The sequence below is a fragment of the Zalophus californianus genome, chromosome 14, assembly GCF_009762305.2.
Source record: "Zalophus californianus isolate mZalCal1 chromosome 14, mZalCal1.pri.v2, whole genome shotgun sequence".
Lineage (NCBI taxonomy): Eukaryota > Metazoa > Chordata > Mammalia > Carnivora > Otariidae > Zalophus > Zalophus californianus.
The window spans coordinates 32,786,386-32,803,779 of NC_045608.1; the positions used below are offsets into that span (position 1 = coordinate 32,786,386).

The 17,394-nt window shown below is 40.2% G+C and overlaps 1 protein-coding gene across 1 annotated transcript in view; it reads left to right on the forward strand.

Annotated features, from left to right (window-relative positions):
• The window catches only part of PIEZO2 (piezo type mechanosensitive ion channel component 2), a 526,331-nt gene that overhangs the window by 389,411 nt on the left and 119,526 nt on the right, over window positions 1-17,394 (forward strand). Inside the window, exons 10-13 of the mRNA XM_035724088.1 lie at window positions 853-891; window positions 1,861-1,999; window positions 12,659-12,807; window positions 16,543-16,773. Of these exons, the coding sequence (XP_035579981.1) occupies window positions 853-891; window positions 1,861-1,999; window positions 12,659-12,807; window positions 16,543-16,773 (558 nt within the window). The remainder of the gene's footprint in view (window positions 1-852; window positions 892-1,860; window positions 2,000-12,658; window positions 12,808-16,542; window positions 16,774-17,394) is intronic.

The window sequence follows — 17,394 nt, forward strand, 5'->3', positions numbered from 1 at the left end:
CACAAACAGATACAAGAATCCAGCTGTCTTCTTTTAAGCCAGATATTAAAAAGATATGCAAAAGCATAAAATACTACTATTTTTTTACTATTTGTTTTTTAACTATAGCTATTTGAACGAAATGATTGATGTGAACATGTTAAATTTTAAGAAAAATTTAATGAACTAATAAATATTTTTAAAGGCCTTAATTTTAATTTCTAGTAGAGTAGATACTGATAGATAGGACCCACATCATTAAAAACTCTTTGGGACTCTCAGTGATTTTTATGATTATAAATGAATCCTGATCCAAAAAAGTTGGAGAACCATTAGCACAGAAAGTGCTTATTATTTGTGGGGGGGTCCAAACTACCTGGTGCTAATATAGTTTAAAAGCATAGTCATGTAATAATTAGTTTGTGGTAAACAATATGTAAATCTTAAAATAATCTCAACCTGCATTACAAATCAATTTTTCTTTAGTATGAAACTTCTATTTCTTGAAAAGTAAATATTTTCAAAATTCTGCAGAGGTCTCAAGGGGTTGGGGAGTATTAAATGAAGCAGCTTATTCTATTAAAACAAAACAGTTGAAAAGTAGATCAACTTTTATAGTCACATGGTTTATGACTGGTTATTTGCTGTTACAATTAAAAGTTAACATCAGAAGCTGGAAAACAGTTACAATAAATAGCAACATCCGGTTCAATTATTTGTCCCTCTATATTTTGCATGGCAATTTTAACATACTAGCGTCTAGCTAGTTGAAGGAATGGGTATGTGCATAGTAAAACTTTACAAATATATATTAAACATTGCAATGCTTTTTGCTTACATATTAACATTGCTGTCCTGCATTGCTTTTTGCAGCTTTTATCCATGACCCAAGATGACTACAAACCATCTGATGTTAGTATATTCTTAGAATTATCATTTATGCTCGTGTAAGTGATGTAGAAGTGATATAAATGGAATTAGCTCCTTTGAGTATATTTTAATGATCTATAAAATTTCCCTAAGTTTTTGAATATTTTTCTTGTAGACATTGTATCTGGTTTATTGCTGTTATAACACTAACTCATATAAAAGAGCTCGACTATAGTCATACAGAATGTATTTAAACTTTTAAAAGCCACGTTGGAGGGTTTTTAGAAGCATTTTTCTCTGCAGATAGACCTATTACATAATTTGAATTGGAAGTCTTGCATGTTCACAGACACACACACACACACACACACACACACACACACACACACACACATTCATATCATAAAGCCAAAGGGGAAAAAAACAAGAAATTACACTTAGTATATGAAGTGCTTCATCACAGGAATTGCAAGCTGGCAGCATCAGCAAAGATCTCCAGAGGGGGTGCCAGCTAACCTGAGACTGCATTAGTCCTCTGCAGAGCTGCACTGGAGTGTGGGCAGGGTGGGGAGGGTCCAAGGCAGGGGTGCTCTGGCTGGGGCCTAGGAAAGGTCTGTAGTTCTAATAGCTGAAAACAGGGCTGGGAGGAGAAGCCATGAGAACAGAGGCTGGAGAGGTGATCGGACCAGATCAGGAAGCCTCAGCCTGCCTTTCCCAGCCTTTACATTTGGTCCTGAGAACAGAGGGTGCCTTGCATGGTGTTGAGCAGAAGTACAAGAAGATCAGATTCAACTTTTACTGGGACCACTCTGGAATAAAGATGTGAACAGAGGAATGTATGCAATTCATTTTGCTCAAGTGGGTAATTGACGGCCTTGTTCAGCTCTCAATCAGTGTCTCACTGCAGGGTTCTATCTAGCTAGCATAAGGCAAGGAGGCAGTTTTCAATGTCTACACTGAAAACTGGAGCTGTTGTCACAGGTGTGCCTTTGCTCCGCGCTCCCCTGCCAGGGCCTGCTGGTGACTGTGAACGGCAATCCTGTAGACTACCACACCATCCACCCCAGTCTGCCCATCGAGAACGGCCCTGCCAAAGCCGACCTGTACTCCACCCCACAGTACCGGTGGGAGCCCTCTGAAGACTCCTCAGGTAAGGAGCTGGCTCTGCTGCTTTAATCTCCTCTCATGCACGCGCTTGGCATCTCTTTGCGTTTCGTTGTTTATTGCGTCGGTTTTATTTTTTCTAACAGGTGTTGTCTTCCATGGTCAGTGTAATGAAGCTCCTTTCCTTCAGTTCTGTGTTTTGCCCCAGCATATTGCTATGGGTGGTTTATCCTTCTATACAAAATAAATGGTACAATTGGGGCAAACTTTGAAAAATAAAGAGTAAAACATTATTTTAAACATGTCAACTTATTTATAGTGTTAAACCTATGTGTGTATGTGTGTTTTGTTTTTTCTAGAATTTGATATTATAATCATGGTCAGTAGTTTTGCTGGTTAATGGATGAATGTTTTCAGAAAGAGTTCTTTTTGTCTAGTAAGAGAAAGGGGCGCGAGGGTCCAAACCAGTATTAGGCCTTTTTTCCCCTTGTCTCTCAGTTTATTATGTTGAAGGAAAACAGGCAGTTCCTAGAGATGACAAATTGGTGGCTGTGACTTGGGTTGTGTTTTGTTTTGTTGGCCTACGTACCATTTTCTAAAGTGAAAGAAAGAAAGTAACCAGCATTTTAAAAGTGCAGCTCTGACTGAGATATGGAAGTTTCTGGAATCCCTTGAAGAATGTGAATATCTGGCAACACTAGCCCCTCGTTCCTGCGAGGCCAGAGTTGACCCAACCGCTGTTGTCACTGCCCTGACAGAGACTATGCCTGTCAACAATTCATAGAGACAGAATTAACTAAGTTTACAACATGGGAGAAAAAAAAAAAAAGGCAGAGTACATGCAGGTGTTTTCTATTTATATGGAATTAAACCTAGAGTTGTTACACATGATCCTACCTTGAGTAAATGGTCAGCAACTCAGCAACTATCCAGCCTACATTATTGATACATTCAGCTTAATGAAATTTTTTTCATAATTCTTTATCAGGCTTATTCTACTGTAGTGTTCTGTGTAGTTATCAGTACACCCTGCAGTTGCCCCTGACCTGGCATCCACTGAGCAGTACAAAGGGTTAGGCACATTCTGCTGCCTTCCTCAGTAAGCTCAGACTGAGTTCAGGTCCCTAAGCCAGCAGCCCTGCCCAACCTCCCAGCCCCATGTGGCACCTGCCATCTCCACGGAGCACCAGACTCCATGGGTTAATTACCCATTTCTGCTTCCTACGTGCATGTGCTTCAGTTTGTAAGTTGGGCTTAAACCAAGGTTTTCACTTACCAAATAGCTCAAGGAAATACTGTACTTTCTAAAGTGTGCTTTTCAGTGCTTTGCCATCAGAATCACAAAGGCCAGGCCCAAGAACCAGCATTTGCGACTTTTAAAGCTTGAGACACTCAGGCCATAGCCAGGTATCTTTTCTTTACACATGACCTAACATAAAGAGAAATGAACAGAATTTGGCTGCTGAGAGGGCAAACACACACACTCACATCACAACTTGAACTTTCAAAGGTAAAACAAAAGCTGGAAAGTTATTTTTTAAATTTGAATCTATATATGCAGACAGTGTAACAACCAGAGAAGTAGCACCAGGAACTGTAGAATCCATCAGACTCAGTGTTTTCCTGTCTCTGATCCGTGGACTTCCCCTTATAGACTCCAGTCCCAACATTGGAGGGGTGGAGGGCAGTGGGCTTCGGTATGAGGAAAGACCACCACCTCACTTAGAGGCTTAGTTCTGGAGCCTGTGCAAGGTGCTATGCATGCTCACTGGTGTTTCAGTGTTTTATGTATCCTCTTCATGGTGCAGAGCAACTCCCTAATGCAACCCGCTTACATGTAGCCCATTGAATTTGAACAGGACAGAAAAGACATTTCATATAAGTGTGTCACTCATTACTTCATCTTTGAAATCAAATTAGTTTTCCTGACATGTGGGAGGGATCTTTTTTTTTAATTTTTTATTGTTATGTTAATCACCATATATTACATCATTAGTTTTTGGTGCAGTGTTCCATGATTCATTGTTTGTTCATAACACCCAGTGCTCCATGCAGAACGTGCCCTCCTCAATACCCATCACCAGGCTAACCCATCCCCCTACCCCCCTCCCCTCTAGAACCCTCAGTTTGTTTTTCAGAGTCCATCATCTCTCATGGTTCGTCTCCCCTTCTGACATACTCCCCTTTTCTTCCTCTCCTGTTATCTTCTTCTTTTTCTTTTTTCTTAAAATATGTTGCGTTATTTGTTTCAGAAGTACAGATCTGTGATTCAACAGTCTTGCACAATTCAGAGCGCTCACCATAGCACATACTCTCCCCAATATCTATCACCCAGCCACCCCATCCCTCCCACCCCCAACCACTCCAGTAACACTCAGTTTCTTTCCTGAGATTAAGAATTCCTCATATCAGTGAGGTCATGTGATACATGTCTTTCTCTGATTGACTTATTTCACTCAGCATAATACCCTCCAGTTCCATCCACGTCGTTGCAAATGGCAAGATCTCATTCCTTTTGATGGCTGCATAATATTCCATTGTGTATATATACCACCTCTTCTTTATCCATTCATCTGTCGATGGGCATCTTGGCTCTTTCCACAGTTTGGCTATGGTGGACATTGTTGCTATAAACATTGGGGTACACGTACCCCTTCGGGTCCCTACATTTGTATCTTTGTGGTAAATACCCAGTAGTGCAATTGCTGGATCGAATGGTAGCTCTAATTTCAACTGTTTGAGGAACCTCCATACTGTTTTCCAGAGTGGTTGCACCAGCTTGCATTCCCACCAACAGTGTAGGAGGGTTCCCCTTTCTCCACATCCCCGCCAACATCTGTCGTTCCCTGACTTGTTAATTTTAGCCATTCTGACGGGTGTGAGGTGGTATCTCATTGAGGTTTTGATTTGGATTTCCCTGATGCCAAGCGATGTTGAGCACTTTTTCATGTGCCTGTTGGCCATTTGGATGTCTTCTTTGGAGAAATGTCTGTTCATGTCTTCTGCCCATTTCTTGATTGGATTATTTGTTCTTTGGGTGTTGAGTTTGATAATTTCTTTATAGATTTTGGATACTAGCCCTTTATCTGATATGTCATTTGCAAATATTTTCTCCCATTCTGTCGGTTGTCTTTTGGTTTTGTGGACTGTTTCTTTTGCTGTGCAAAAGCTTTTTATCTTGATGAAATCCCAATAGTTCATTTTTGCCCTGGCTTCCCGTGCCTTTGGCGATGTTTCTAGGAAGAAGTTGCTGCGGCTGAGGTCGAAAAGGTTGCTACCTGTGTTCTCCTTTAGGATTTGGATGGACTCCTGTCTCACGTTTAGGTCTTTCAACCATTTGGAGTCTATTTTTGTGTGTGGTGTAAGGAAATGGTCCAGTTTCATTCTTCTGCATGTGGCTGTCCAATTTTCCCAACACCATTTGTTGAAGAGACTGTCTTTTTGCCATTGGACATTCTTTCCTGCTTTGTCGAAGATCAGTTGACCATAGAGTTGAGGGTCCATTTCTGGGCTCTCAATTCTGTTCCATTGATCTATGTGTCTGTTTTTGTGCCAGTACCATACTGTCTTGATGATGACAGCTTTGTAATAGAGCTGGAAGTCCGGAATTGTGATGCCGCCAGCTTTGCTTTTCTTTTTCAGTATTCCTCTGGCTATTCTGGGTCTCTTCTGGTTCCATACAAATTTTAAGATTATTTGTTCCATTTCTTTGAAAAAAGTGGATGGTATTTTGATGGGGATTGCATTGAATGTGTAGATTGCTCTAGGTAGCATTGACATCTTCACAATGTTGATTCTCCCAATCCATGAGCATGGAACGTTTTTCCATTTCTTTGTGTCTTCTTCAATTTCTTTCCTGAGTATTTTATCATTTTCTGAGTACAGATCCTTTGCCTCTTTGGTTAGATTTATTCCTAGGTATCTAATGGTTTTGGGTGCAATTGTAAATGGGATAGACTCCTTGATTTGTCTCTCTTCTGCCTTGTTGTTGGTGTATAGGAATGCCACTGATTTCTGTGCATTGATTTTATAGCCTGCTACTTTACTGAATTTCTGTATGAGTTCTAGCAGTTTTGGGGTGGAGTCTTTTGGGTTTTCCACATACAGTATCATATCATCTGCAAAGAGTGAGAGTTTGACTTCCTCTTTGCCGATTTGGATGCCTTTGATTTCTTTTTGTTGTCTGATTGCTGTGGCTAGGACTTCTAATACTATGTTGAATAGCAGTGGTGAGAGTGGACATCCCTGCCGCGTTCCTGACCTTAGGGGAAAAGCTCTCAGCCTTTCCCCATTGAGAATGATATTCGCTGTAGGTTTTTCATAGATGGCTTTTATGTTATTGAGGTATGTCCCCTCTATCCCTATACTCTGAAGAGTTTTGATCAAGAAAGGATGTTGTACTTTGTCAAATGCTTTTTCTGCATCTATTGAGAGGATCATATGATTCTTGTTCTTTCTTTTGTTAATGTATTGTATCACGTTGATTGATTTGCGGATGTTGAACCAGCCTTGCAGCCCAGGAATAAATCCCACTTGGTCGTGGTGAATAATCCTTTTAATGTACTGTTGGATCCTATTGGCTAGTATTTTGGTGAGAATTTTTGCATCCATGTTCATCAAGGATATTGGTCTGTAATTCTCTTTTTTGATGGGGTCTTTGTCTGGTTTTGGGATCAAGGTAATGCTGGCCTCATAAAATGAGTTTGGAAGTTTCCCTTCCATTTCTATTTTTTGGAACAGTTTCAGGAGAATAGGTATTAATTCTTCTTGAAATGTCTGATAGAATTCCCCTGGGAAGCCATCTGGCCCTGGGCTTTTGTTTCTTGGGAGATTTTTGATGACTGTTTCAATTGCCTTAGTGGTTATAGGTCTGTTCAGGTTTTCTATTTCTTCCTGGTTCAATTTTGGTAGTTGATACATCTCTAGGAATGCACCCATTTCTTCCAGGTTATCTAATTTGCTGGCATAGAGTTGCTCATAATATGTTCTTATAATTGTTTGTATTTCTTTGGTGTTGGTTGTGATCTCTCCTCTTTCATTCATGATTTTGTTGATTTGGGTCCTTTCTCTTTTCTTTTTGATCAGTCTGGCCAGGGGTTTATCAATCTTGTTAATTCTTTCAAAGAACCAGCTCCTAGTTTCGTTGATCTGTTCTACTGTTCTTTTGGTTTCTAGTTCATTGATTTCTGCTCTGATCTTTATGATTTCTCTTCTCCTGCTGGGTTTAGGCTTTATTTGCTGTTCTTTCTCCAGCTCCTTTAGGTGTAGGGTTAGGTTGTATATTTGAGACCTTTCTTGTTTCTTGAGAAAGGCTTGTATTGCTATATACTTTCCTCTCAGGACTGCCTTTGCTGTATCCCAAAGATTTTGAACAGTTGTGTTTTCATTTTCATTGGTTTCCATGAATTTTTTTAATTCTTCTTTAATTTCTTGGTTGACCCATTCATTCTTTAGTAGGATGCTCTTTAGCCTCCATGTATTTGAGTTCTTTCCGACTTTCCTCTTGTGGTTGAGTTCTAGTTTCAAAGCATTGTGGTCTGAAAATATTCAGGGAATGATCCCAATCTTTTGGTACCGATTGAGACCTGATTTGTGACCTAGGATGTGATCAATTCTGGAGAATGTTCCATGGGCACTAGAGAAGAATGTGTATTCCGTTGCTTTGGGATGGAATGTTCTGAATATGTCTGTGAAGTCCATTTGGTCCAGTGTGTCATTTAAAGTCTTTATTTCCTTGTTGATCTTTTGCTTAGATGATCTGTCCATTTCAGTCAGGGGGGTGTTAAAGTCCCCCACTATTATTGTATTGTTGTCAATGTGTTTCTTTGCTTTTGGTATTAATTGCCTTATATAATTGGCTGCTCCCATGTTCGGGGCATAGATATTTACAATTGTTAGATCTTCTTGTTGGATAGACCCTTTAAGTAGGATATAGTGTCCTTCCTCATCTCTTATTACAGTCTTTGTTTTAAAATCTAGTTTGTCTGATATAAGAATTGCCACCCCAGCTTTCTTTTGGTGTCCATTAGCATGGTAAATGGTTTTCCACCCCCTCACTTTCAATCTGGGGGTGTCTTTGGGTGTAAAATGAGTCTCTTGCAGACAGCATATGGATGGGTCTTGTTTTTTAATCCAATCTGATAGCCTGTGTCTTTTGATTGGGGCATTTAGCCCATTTACATTCAGGGTAACTATTGAAAGGTATGAATTTAGTGCCATTGTATTACCTGTAAGGTGACTGTTAACTGTCTGTTGTCTGTGTTCGTTTCTGCTCTTTGCTGCTTTTAGGTTCTCTCTTTGCTTAGAGGACCCCTCTCAATATTTCTTGGAGGGCTGGTTTCGTGTTTGCAAATTCCTTTAGTTTTTGTTTGTTCTGGAAGCTTTTGATCTCTCCTTCTATTTTCAATGATAGCCTAGCTGGATATAGTATTCTTGGCTGCATATTTTTCTCGTTTAGTGCTCTGAAGATATCTTGCCAGTCCTTTCTGGCCTGCCAGGTCTCTGTGGATAGGTCTGTTGCCAATCTAATATTTCTACCATTGTAGGTTACATATCTCTTCTCCCGAGCTGCTTTCAGGATTTTCTCTTTGTCTCTGAGACTCGTACGTTTTACTATTAGATGTCGGGGTGTTGACCTATTTTTATTGATTTTGAGAGGGGTCCTCTGTGCCTCCTGGATTTTAATGCCTGTTTCCTTCCTCACATTAGGGAAGTTCTCTGCTATAATTTGCTCCAATATACCTTCTGCCCCTCTCTCTCTCTCTTCTTCTTCTGGGATCCCAATTATTCTAATGTTGTTTCGTCTTATCGTATCACTTATCTCTCGAATTCTGCCCTCGTGATCCTGTAGTTGTTTCTCTCTCTTTTTCTCAGCCTCTTTATTTTCCATCATTTGGTCTTCTATATCGCTGATTCTCTCTTCTGCCTCATTTATCCTAGCATTTAGTGCCCCCATTTTTGATTGCACCTCATCAATAGCCTTTTTGATTTCGATTTGGTTAGATTTTAGTTCTTTTATTTCTCCAGAAAGGGTTTCTCTAATAACTTCCACGCTTTTTTCAAGCCCAGCTAGTATCTTTAAAGTCATGATTCTGAACTCTAGGTCCGACATCGTACTAATGTCCGTATTGAGTAGGTCCCTGGCTGACAGTACTACCTCTTGTTCTTTTTGCTGAGGTGATTTCTTTCGTCTTGTCATTTTGTCCAGAGGAGAATAGATGAATGAGAGAACAAAAGGCTAACAGGTTTACAACGTCCCCAGGAAATATACTGTATACAAATCAGAAAAGATCTGAAACCAGGGGAAAAGAAAGGGAAAGAAAGAAAAAAGAAAGAGAAAAAGAAAAAAAAAAAAGAAAAAAAAAGATAAAAACAAAAACAAAACAATTCAGAAAAGGCAGAATATGATCAAATATGATCAGGCTAGTGCATAGATCAGTGCCACACACTAGATTTTGGGCGTATTTTGGTCTGTTAGAAAAAAGTGCCTCCTAAAATTTTAAAGGAAGAAAGACATATATGTACAAAATAAGGTTTGATACAATGAAGGGATGGAAGATGACTGTAAAGATGAAAATTATAAAAGATTTTATAAAAGGACTTGGTAAGATAAGTTGTTTGAAAAAAGAAAGAAGATTTAAGGAAAAAAAAAAGAAAAAGGGAGAGAATGTGTTCAGGCAGGAGACTAGAACAAAGCCATACACTAGTGGTTTAGGGTATATTTTGATCTGTTAGAAGAAACTGTACCTCAAAATTTTAAAGAGAGAACAACTTATATATATATGCCAAAAACAAGGATAACTACTATGAAGGGATAAAATATGACTCTAAAAATGAAAAAAAAATAAAAAATGTTTTTTTTTTTTAAAAAAAGGGATTTATAAGATGTTGGTTGAAAAAGGGAAAAAGAAAAATAAAAAAAAGTCAACAAAAATTAACTTTGATGAAATAATGAATCATGGTAAAAAAAAAAAAAAAAAAAAAAAGAAGCCATGAATCTATGTGCAGTATTCCCGTAGCGCTGGAGTTCTCCTATTCTCCTTGATCGATCAACTTGGTCTTGGCTTGCTGGCTGTTTGTGCTGATCTTCTGGGGGAGGGGCCTGTTGCTGTGGTTTCCAAATGTCTTTGCTGGAGGCGGAATTGCCCCGCCCTTGTCGGTCCGGGCTAAGGAAGCTGCTCCAGTTTGCTCTCAGGAGCTTTTGTTCCCTGCAAGCTCTCGGTACAGCTTTGGAGGACCAGGGCGAAAATGGCGGCCTCCCAGTCTCCGCCTGGAGGAGCCGAGAACTCGGGGCCCCACTCCTCAGTGCGCCCCCAGAGAAAAGCAGTCACTCCCGTGTCCCCGGTCTCTGGCCGCACTCCGTGCTCACCCGGCCTGTGATCGAGCGTTGCTATCTCTGGCACCCGACCCCGCTCGGAGTCTCCAAACCCAGCAGATCCCTGCAGTGCGTTCCTGCACCGCTCCTCCCCGGGAAGGAAGGGGAGTCTCCCCGGATCTGCTGCTTGTTGGGTCCCTGCTGGGGGAGCCGTGCCCTGACTGGGCCGCAGATCACAGTTTGTGGCAACCCAGAGCTGAGAGCCCGCGACTCTGCTCCGTCTCTGCAGCCGGCTTCCCTGCTCTGATACCTGGGAGCTCTGCTGCACTCAGGCACCCCCGGTCTCTCTGTGACCCCAAGGGTCCTGAGACCACACTGTCCCGGGAGGATTCCACCCCCCGCTTAGCCACTGCAGCGACGTCCCTCCGCCGAGCCAACTTTTAAAAGGTCCGATTTTGTGCTCCGCGGCTCTAGCACTTGCCAGAAGCGGCCGGCGGAGGCCCCTTGTGGGAGGGATCTTGAGGAGAAATCCTTCCTTCACCACTATGCCAGTACTGTCCCGTTGCTGGTCCCTCAGCCCTCCACACTTTCTCTTCCTTTTCACATGATATTTCCATCCTTAGTAGGACTTTTCTGCCTCAGCATGACCTAAAAGGAAACCATGGGCTGCCGAGCTCACACTGGCAAAGTGGTTGGTCAGTTGGTTGCTTGGTTGGTTTTCTGCACCTTCACCATATCCATACTGCAGATACTGTTTGTATTAGTTATCTATTACTGAATAATGAATTATTCCCAAACCTAGTGGCTTAAGACATTTACTGTCACAGTTTCCGTGGGGCAGGAATTGGGTGTGACTAGGATGGGCTTCTCTGGCTCAGGGTCTCCAGTGAAGTGGTAGATAAGCTGCTGGCTTAGGCTGTGGTCTCATCTGAAGGCTCGCCTGAGGAGAATCTGCTTTCACACCCACCCATGTAGTTACTGACCGGCCTCAAGCTCTTGCTGACTGCTCGCCAGAGACACCAGTTACTTGCCATCCAGACCTCTTCTTAGGGCAGTTTACAACATGGCAGCTGGCTTCTCTCAGAATGAGTAAGAAAATGAGAGAAAGTAGCCAAGGTGGAAGCTACCATCTTTTTAAACTGAATCTTGGAAATCATATTCCATCCCTCCTATTTGTTAGCAGCTCATCAGAGGTCCAACCCACACTCAAGGGGTGAGGACTACCCAAAGGCATGAACATCAGGAGGTAGGGTCATTGGGAACCATATTACATGCTACTTTCCACATTCTCTTAAATTGAGATGTTCTTTCTGGGATTTCTAAGGGCAGGATTCCATTACACTGACCAGGCAGCACTTAGTGAATCTGTTTGAATTCTGAGGGCTTTGTTAGTTGGAAATAATCTCTGAAGTCTTAAATAAAAGTCTCTGCTAGAGAAAGGGGAACCCTCCTACACTGTTGGTGGGAATGCAAGCTGGTGCAGCCACTCTGGAAAATAGTATGGAGGTTCCTCAAACAGTTGAAAATAGAGCTACCATATGATCCAGCAATTGCACTACTGGGTATTTACCCCAAAGATACAAATGTAGGGATCCGAAGGGGTACGTGCACCCCAATGTTTATAGCAGCAATGTCCACAATAGCCAAACTATGGAAAGAGCCAAGATGTCCATCGACAGATGAATGGATAAAGAAGATGTGGTGTATATACACAATGGAATATTATGCAGCCATCAAAAGGAATGAGATCTTGCCATTTGCAATGACGTGGATGGGACTGGAGGGTATTATGCTGAGTGAATAAGTCAATCAGAGAAAGACATGTATCATATGACCTCACTGATACGAGGAATTCTTAATCTCAGGAAACAACTGAGGGTTGCTGAAGTGGGGGTGGGGTGGGAGGGATGGGGTGGCTGCGTGATGGACATTGGGGAGGGTATGTGCTATGGTGAGCGCTGTGAATTGTGTAGGACTGTTGAATCACAGACCTGTACCTCTGAAACAAATAATACATAATATGTTAAAAAAAAAAAAGATAGCAGGAGGGGAAGAATGAAGGGGGGGAAATCGGAGGGGGAGACGAACCCTGAGAGACGATGGACTCTGAAAAACAAATTGAAGATTCTAGAGGGGAGGGGAGTGGGGGGATGGGTTAGCCCGGTGATGGGTATTAAAGAGGCCATGTATTGAATGGAGCACTGGGTGTTATACGCAAACAATGAATCATGGACCACTACATCAAAAACTAATGATGTGATGTATGGTGACTAACATAATAATATTAAAAAAAATGTCTCTGCTGAAACTATATATGTGCTACAGTGCTGGGGACATTTACCCAGAATTTACGTATTAGCATAAAGATATATAAATTATTTCTCTATCTAGAAAAGAAAGAGGAAGAAGAGGATGAGAAGGAAGAATTTGAGGAGGAAAGGAGCCATGAGGAGAAACGAAGTGTTAAAGTTCACGCCATGGTCTCTGTGTTTCAGTTTATTATGAAACAAAGTTACATTTGTGCCCTCATTGCCATGATGGTATGTATGAGAGGGGACAGTCAGCGTGCTTGACAGATGCCCCACCATCCTCTCGTGGCTGGCACAAATATCTAATCTTCCCAGTGTCTTGGTGGGGATGGTTGGTTATGTTTATTCTTCTTCCGATCTTCCTACTACAGATTTCAAAATCATGTTCTGTTCTATTTAACCTCCTTTTAAATATTAGTACATCTCTCTCAAATTAGCCTGTGAAATGAGACTGTTCCCTTTTTTGCCAGTTTAAAAGAATCTATTGGGGGTGTGCCTGGGTGGCTCAGCTGGTTAAGCACCCAATTCTTGATTTCAGCATAGGTTGTGATCTCAAGGTTGTAAGATCCAGCCCTGCATTGGGCTCTGTGCTGGGCATGGGTCCTGCTTAAGATTCTCTCTCTCCCTCTGCCCTCCCTCTCTCTCTAAAATAATAATAATAATAATAAATATAACAAAATAAAAGATCTATTGGGTAGTTTCTCTGTGTGGTATTGAAGATGTCCAAGATTAACATAGATTGCTTTTGTTTCCTTCAGACATTGAAAGTTACATTCACATTTTACCCTAAATTTGAGTGAGACTTTACTCCATCTTAGCTGCAATAAATTGTTACCAGGATGAACATCAAGCAACTAAATAGAGTTCCCAAGAGCTTTTCCGATTGTGAGTGCTCAGTTGATGCATATTCATACTCACTTGCAGGTACATCTTGCATCTCTGGCATCATAGCTTCAAAAAAATAGTCCTTTGGCCTAGAGATAGAAGACAAAAGAAAGTCTTCTTAAAAACAAACTTGCATGGGAAATCTGATTTATTTTTGAGAAGCCTAACACTTATCTAACACAAAACTCTTACATATTGGGTGGCTCAGTTGGTTAAGTGTCTGCCTTCAGCTCAGGTCATAATCCTGGGGTCCTGAGATCGAGCCCCACATTGGGCTCCCTGTTCAGTGGGGAGTCTGCTTCTCCCACTCCCTCTGCTGTTTCCTTCCATTGTGCTCTCTGGCTCTCTCTCTGTCAAATAAATAAATGAAATCTTTTAAAAAATCACAAAACTCTTCCATATTTTGTGGCCAATGGTGAGATGCCATGAAAACTTTGATGATAAAAAATGAAAATATTCTATACCTCTAGGGGGAAAATACCTAAGCACAGTTTCTCCAGGGACTCCCTCAAAATGTCTTCCAAATGCACCTGTATGTTCAGTCAACATCAGCTTCTAGTAAGGAACACTACACATCTGAGAGAGGGCTGGCAAAGAGAAAGCTCCTTGAAATTAAAGATGGCTCATTTAGTGTTGCAAACTCTATTCTTTAAATAATATTAATTCTGTGCTCTTGGTACTTTTTGACATTTTTGATATATCAACCTCTAATTTAAACTGTAACAAAATTCTAATTTTAAGATACCAAATATAAATGCAATTTACAATTCTGATTCTGAACTCAAAAGAGTATATATACACCTTTCTTCTCTCTTTCTAAAACTAAGCCAGTTAAGTTTGGTCTTTTTTTTTTTTTTAAGATTTTATTTATTTATTTGAGAGAGGGAGAGTACGTGTGCACACAAGAAAGGGGGAGGGGAGGGCAAAGGGAGAGGGAGAAGCAGACTCCCCACTGAGCAGGGAGCCCGATGCAGGGGGACCCTAAGATCATGACCTGAGCTGAAGGCAGATGCTTAACCGACTGAGCCACCCACGTGCCCCTAGTTTGGTCTTTTTTTTGTAAAGAAAGAGAGCTTTAAAAAAAAACACATTTTGCTACTTAGTAGAAAAAATCTATTGTAAAAACAACATAACAGAGCAGATCCTTCATTAAAGATGTGCCCTTGTCTGGTTCCATTTTCATTGTTTTAATGGAGGCTTAATATTAATGTTTCTTAATGTGCCTGACTTCTGTGGAAGCACCCCACAGCAGCAGAGTTTTAAACACAGACAGAAAGGGCAGTCCTGAGGAGCCAAGTCTGTTAGAATGATACATGTATTTATTCAAAACTACAAAGTACAAATTTACTACACTATCAGACATTCTGGAAACTGCACGTAATGCAGAAGTATCCCAACTACCATGACTGAAAGGCATATGTGACTTAAATACTAAAAAGGAAAGAGGTTTAAAAAAATCCTCATAACTTGCTTTTCTTCCTCTATCATCCTCACCTTCCCAAGAATAGTGTGTGGGGGGGAAACAATCTGCTGGAATTATAATATCTCTGAAGATTATTCTCTTAGGTCACACACAAAAATGGCAGTCACATCTGCATTTCATACTGAGATAAATGCATTAAATACACTATTTAATGCAAATGTAGAAGCATTTAATGTTACCTAACTTCTGATAAACAGTATTTCCAAGAAAGCATATTTTCATGAAAATAATTCAGCCTTGCTAATGGTTATCAGTCACTAATTTTAATAAAAGCAATTTTATTTCCATGTTTATCATATATTTATCATATAAAAATGTTTGTTTATCATATGTTTCATCCAAAAATTTTAAATAATTCAACACTTAGAAAGCTAGCTGTCCTTTAGGACAAATTTGCAAATTGTTGAGAGGAAACATCTGTTTGTTCTATACTGACTTCAATTTATCTTAATACTTATCTATTTTCCAGAAGCAAAATAGACTTGTAAAACATTTTGGACTTTCAAACTAACTCTTGGTAGTTCATGATATTCAGGAATACAATTGATTTCAGTTAACCTCAAACATATCTAGAAAATGCTTTTAAACATCTTTTTACAAAGATTTAGTATCAGAGATCATGGTAAGAAAAGATGGATTTCTGGAAGTTAATAATAGTCTTGAGCCTGATTTTTGTATTATTCTGGTAGCTGCCCTTTGAGATACATTTCTGATTCTTTGTAAATTTCATGTGAATGAAAGAAGATGTATCATTTGTCCAGTGAGTCTGATGGCTCTTTAGTCCTACCCCTTACAGGACAGAAGCTGAGGCTGGCCTTTAAATGAACTTGGTTTTATTGTTTGGAGTGTGCAGAAGCCAAAGACACACCTTCCTTGTGTAAACTTTCTCATTTCTACAGTGTACATCTTCTTAGATAATCCCAGAGTGATCTCTAAGTCCCGACTTGTGTGCTTACTCTAGTGATACCCACAGCTTCCATTTCGGAGCCCAGCTATGGCCACATTTACCTGGCACTCTTTTTTTTTTAAGATTTTATTTATTTTTGACAGAGAGAGAGTATACAAGCAGGGGAAGCACCGGGCAGAGGGAGAGGGAGAAGCAGGCTCCCTGCTGAGCAGGGACCCCGATGTGGGGCTCAATCCCAGGACTCTGGGATCATGACCTGAGCCGAAGGCAGACGCTTAACCAACTGAGCCACCCAGACGCCCCTACCTGGCACTCTTAAGTGACGTAAATCACTCCCAAGCTAGTTTGGAAAAAGAAGGGATAAAGCACTTAAAATTGCTTTTAATACTGTAAAGTAGGGTGAAGATGAAGACCTTTATACCTAAAGGGAAAAAACATTAGAAAGAAGACACCCGTGCCCTTGGCTCCATTCCGTGTGGGAAGTTAAAAAACAATGTTCTTCTCGGCAAGATCAAGTCTTTTCTCTTCAGTTCGTCCCTATGCCCCAGGTTGGGATGTCTGTCTGTGATTTCACCACTCTCTCTTCTCACTGGATTGAATATTTTTTAGAGAACTTCTAAGTTAACAGAGCAGGGGAACACTACATTGTACTCATCACCGTTGTGTGTTGTCTTTTCCCTTCTTCCTTGAGGCTTGGAGCATCACGTATCACAGCTGGTTGACATTTGTGTTGTTGATTTGGTCATGCACCCTTTGGATGATTCGCAACAGAAGAAAATATGCCATGATCAGCTCTCCTTTCATGGTCGTCTATGGAAATCTGCTGCTGATATTACAGTATATATGGAGTTTTGAACTTCCCGAAATTAAAAAGGTCCCAGGATTCTTGGAAAAGAAAGAACCAGGAGAACTTGCCTCAAAGGTAAGTGAATAGGAAAACAAGAAAACAAAACATTGAAACAAATCCACAATAATCATAATAAGCATATCCAAGCACAGACTTACTTACATGGGTTCCAAATATTCAGTGCTTTACAAAAATGAATAGATTAAAAACTCTAAGAAATAATTTATAATGCTTAGTGGTCTCTATAATTTAAACACGAATAAATATCACACCATGCTTTTAGATTTTATTTAAAATAACAAAGCTTTCCACTGAAAGGAGAAATATAGTTCACTATACTTTAATGTCAATTACAGTATAGTAGAAATTAGATAGAGAAATAGGAAAATACAGTGTAAAATGTATCCAAGTATTAGAGGACTTTCTTTGATCTCAGTTTTCAAAACAGGCTGAATGCATTGCTATTACAGATAATCATTGATTATTAGTAAAAACATTTTTTCTTCAGTTATGTCTTAAAAAACACTGTTAGCAGCAAAAATTAAGTATGACCCTTCTTGTTTTTCCTTCTTCAGATTATATGATATGCCTTCATTTGTAGCAACAAGGTTCATGATCTTTCAGTACTCATTATTTTCATGGTCCATTTTAATAGCTTTTATTTCAGAAGATTATATGCCCCAACCTTTCTATTTT